We start from the raw sequence: 4,304 nt of genomic DNA, 5'->3' as shown, positions 1-4,304 counted from the left end.
TCTGCGGACCGAGGATGTTACGCTTTCAGCTTGATTGCGCTGAAACGTCATCATCACTTTAGGCGATATCATTTGAAATTAATACACATTTTCGAAAAAATTTTTGACAATTATTTTAAAATTTCAATGAAATAAAAAGTTAAAACTTCACGGTAAACTGTAAAAATTATTACCACTAAATTGCCATATAATAATAAATAAATCATGCTTACGATGTGCGCCCAATCACGTTCATCAATCAAAGCCTGATAATACGTATGACGAACCCCTTTTATTTCAATACCTCCAGGAGTTCTGTACACTCCAGATCTGAAACTACGGCAAAATTGATTATCTTGTTTAGAAGAGATTAAATTATCGTCATACAACTGTTCAGACATGGTAACTTTACGCTGGCAATCACGATCGTATACTTCAGCAGACCAAGAAAATAAAATCACGCCTCTGTAACCAAATATTCTGTGCAAAAATAGCTGAAAAATATCCGACTATATAGTGCATTTGCAAATACATCATTATACAACAGTAATACAGCAATCATTTGGCGGTAAAGTATGTAAAAAATAAAATTAACTAACTTGGCCATGGTTGTAATTTTCATTCAACTTTGGTTGGGCAAACTTTCCAATTTCAGCAAGCCTAAAATTCAATTTATCCACAGCACTTTTAAAATTGAAATTTAAAAATTATTAAAAGTAAAAAGCTTGAATAACATGAATTTCATTTCGACATTTTAAATTATTTTGGAATTCCGTTACAATGAAAAATGCAGTTTATAAACAAAATTTGAATTTTGCAATGTACATATGCATATTACTCGAGCTTAAGAAGCGCAGAAATAGTTTTTTTTCCCAAAACAATATACAATATCTTTTGGATATTTTTCCAATTAAAAAATCGTTTTTATGTTAAATGTTATTTTTCAGAAATAAATTATGTCTACCCTGTTAGCAACAGTTACGCCTTTGCTGTCGTTAAAGTCAAATGTGAGTGAAACATTTTTGCAAACTGAAAATGAGTATGTGACGTTCAAAACACAACCAGTCAGAAGCATCGGCATACCTCATACAAGAACGAAACCCCACATTTGACTGACCATTACTTAAATGATTGGAGAATTTATTTAACAATAGTGATTTTAGGATAAAACGATTTGCACAGCATTGCATATCTTTTATTCTATATTTCCAAAAGCTATTTCGCTCGCAATTTGTTCTTCATGAAGAATAATGATCATTGATTGTGTACTATAAAAATTTGATAATTAGGTATTGTTGCAAATTTACAGGTATTTGTAATGTAAATAAAACATTGCAAACTATTATAAAAGCAACTGCAATCAATTAAGCAAAAAAACACCATTTTTTATTATAATTTGAGTAAAACTTCAAACATTCAATAACATATATTTTGTAAGTTTAACTAGTGCACAAGAAAACTTTACCTTTACGCTTTGCTTTGATTGATTTTCGTTGGTCAGAAAGGTCATCCGCTCCAGTTTGTCATTTTGCCTTCTTCGGTGCTAGGGATACGTTTATAGCCCTGCTGTTTTGTTGGCTAGCGTTTGCTTGGGAAGCGCTGATTGTGATGATGACGTTTATGGGTGTATATTATGTTTTTTAATTTCATTTGTTCTGAAAGTGATGTAATATATGAATTTCTTTTTTCTGTAATTTTCAATTGGTAGTTTTCAGTTGACAAAAATTTATTTAGAGTTTATCAAATATTTATGTAACATTTTAAAAAATAGATATGTTTGTCTATGTAATGTCATAAGATGTGGGATATGTTAATGGAGGTAGAACAGAAAATCTATGCATGAAAAATGTAGGCAGATGGATAATATAATTACTATGAGAACAACAATAATTAACAAGAACAAGAAATAAATGAAAATGAAGCTAAAATGATTGTTATTTTTTACATAGCTCGACTGCTCCACGAGATCTCTAACTTTAAGGTTAAAACTGTTTAGTACAAATATAACGAAACAAATACATATGCTAAACATTGTCACTTTATCCCAGCTTATCAGAAGGTTCACTTTTCAAAAATAAAATTAAGTGGCGAATCAACATAACTTGCTTTGCCGAAGTAGAATAAAGTTTATGAAACACTTTTCTTCTTCCATGAAATTTTGAAAAAAACTATATTTTACCAAGATATTTCAATGAAATCCAGATATCAACTGATTAGCAGTGTATGAGCGATGCTTACTTCAGATTGAAATAAATTATTGGATAATTCAGTAAAGTTTGACAAAATGATTTTGATGAAACATAATTGCGAAATATTCATGTTGTACAAAAGTTCGGCTTATTCACAGATCAAGATTAGCCATTGATGGAGAGTAATTTGCGATCAGTTATCTGTATTATATTTTTAGTTTATTCTTAACTTACATGTGATTACGTAATTGTGGAAAGCATCCTTGTTAGTATATATTAGATACATCGTTTTATGTACTTTTCATTTCCGGTGGTATATTTATTTTATACTGCGACTATAAAAGACTGTCCAACCAAACGGCAGACTGATAAAATTAGAGCAGCAGCGACATCAACAGACCACCGCTCACTGCTATATTGATGTAATTGGAGCAGATGGCTTTTCCGGCCAATCAAAGTCTCACGTTCGCTCGTTAATCGCCAATTATAAAATAAAAATGAAATAAAAGTCAAACTGATGCATTATTATTGCTTTATTAAATCAACTTTAAGTTTAATATTTTTTTAGATATTTACTTTTATTTAAAAAATGATTATTTTTTGAAGTGACAGTTATTTTTTAATTTGTACCTGATTTTTTTATTGAAATCTGTAGAAATTGATTTCAAATTTTATATTTTGGCAGGAAATTAGAAAAGTTAGAAAATTGTTTACTTTTCATTATTCGAAAGATGCGGAACTTTCATAGTCATATAATTTTAGTTCACTTTAAAGCAAAAGTGGAAATTTTTAGTAAAATTCTTTTGACTGAAGAGTAAACTGTCATGAAGAGCTGCCGTGATCGATCGCATGCATCAATGCCAGGTATGATATCATCTTTTCTCTCGCTTATGATTTTTAGTAATATTGTTAATATGATTATTCTTCATTTATGAGTGGCATTGAAAATTTATAGCATGGATAATTGAAGCGAGCATTTCAAAATAGTTTTATTATTTTTGAAATTGTGAAACGCTAATCTGTTAGAGTGCCTTCTTATAAGGAATGTGTAATATTCATCATTTTTTATTATTAAATATTTTAGTTGTACGCTATCAGTTTTTTCACATTGTATCGTTTACGATAATGAATGAAAATGAAAGTTATTTTAGTTGTTACTAATAGAGTACTAATAGAGGAAAAAAAATAGAGTACAACTGAACTTTATAAATTTCCATTGGGAATTTAGTCAGTTGTAATTGTAAATTAACTGAAATTGCTCGACAGATTTGACGCCTGTCAATTTGGACTGTGCGTCTAAATATGCTAGTTCCGTGGAATTGGCGCCCAGCATTCCCAGAGTTCCTCCGTATGGTTTGCGTGAATTGCAGCAAAATTTTGAAAAAACCCGACGCGAAAATTTCAGCCTCAAAGTTGAAGTGTGCTTTTTGAAATCAAAATTACAAGAACTTGGTTATTTTTCTGAATTGCCCGAAAATCAACTGGTACATGAACTTGAGACTTTCAAGAAATTTTTGAGCGGTGAATTGAATGCAGAAAATAAAATCAGGTAACTGATTTATTCTGTTTTTTTAAATTTATAAACTAAGCTGGCAGCATAACTCTTTTTTTCTAGTAATGAATCAGATATATGTCAAAAAGTCGAGCTTGTTGAAGTGTCGAAGTCGATTGCTGTGAAGGAGAAGGTAAAATCAGCCGATACAGTACGAATCCAATGTGATCATTTATTTAGTTTTTTTAAATTTTCTTGAATATTTCGCATTAGGAATTGGAAAACGTGAAAGATGAGAATGCTCATTTGAAATCTGTGATTGTCAGTTTACGAAAGGAGAATGAACTGTTGCTTGAATCCCTTCAAAATGCTGGTGAATCTGTATACGAAAGTGACCACAGCGGTAGAATATCATTGATGACTCGAAAGGATGCGTAAGAAATTTATAATTACAGTTCAAAATAGACTTATAAATTTTGTTCAACCTTAAGACTCATCTTCAAGCTTAAAAATAGAATCGTTGAATTAGAAATGGATCTGATGAAACAAACTTCAATGTCTTTTAAGATTGGAAGAAAAGGAGGTTGGTCCTTTTTTTCTAAATATGCAAATGCTGGGGTTCATTTATTTTGATGGTAGTTTCA

At 30.5% G+C, this 4,304-nt stretch overlaps 2 protein-coding genes across 2 annotated transcripts; one reads left to right on the top strand and one right to left on the bottom strand.

The window, feature by feature from the left end:
- Positions 1 to 255: 255 nt before the first annotated feature.
- Tsp_12530a (conserved hypothetical protein) lies at positions 256 to 1,207 on the bottom strand (the record flags this gene model as incomplete). Its single annotated transcript, XM_003367352.1, has 4 exons — positions 1,063 to 1,207; positions 579 to 639; positions 367 to 473; positions 256 to 309 (listed from the first exon to the last, which is right to left on the bottom strand). Coding segments are annotated over exons 1-4 (329 nt in total), but the record flags the coding sequence as incomplete, so codon positions are not given.
- Positions 1,208 to 2,992: 1,785 nt separating this feature from the next.
- On the top strand, positions 2,993 to 4,098 carry Tsp_12529 (hypothetical protein). The gene is made up of 5 exons (XM_003367351.1): positions 2,993 to 3,032; positions 3,253 to 3,309; positions 3,435 to 3,717; positions 3,784 to 3,853; positions 3,934 to 4,098. Exons 1-5 carry the CDS (start codon positions 2,993 to 2,995, stop codon positions 4,096 to 4,098), a joined length of 615 nt encoding a protein of 204 aa, XP_003367399.1.
- The last annotated feature ends 206 nt before the right edge of the window (positions 4,099 to 4,304 follow it).

The sequence above is a fragment of the Trichinella spiralis genome (genome assembly GCF_000181795.1).
Source record: "Trichinella spiralis strain ISS 195 chromosome Unknown Scfld4420, whole genome shotgun sequence".
Taxonomy (NCBI): domain Eukaryota; kingdom Metazoa; phylum Nematoda; class Enoplea; order Trichinellida; family Trichinellidae; genus Trichinella; species Trichinella spiralis.
Note: the sequence above shows the minus strand (reverse complement) of the source record. Positions and strands in the feature narration are given on the sequence as shown.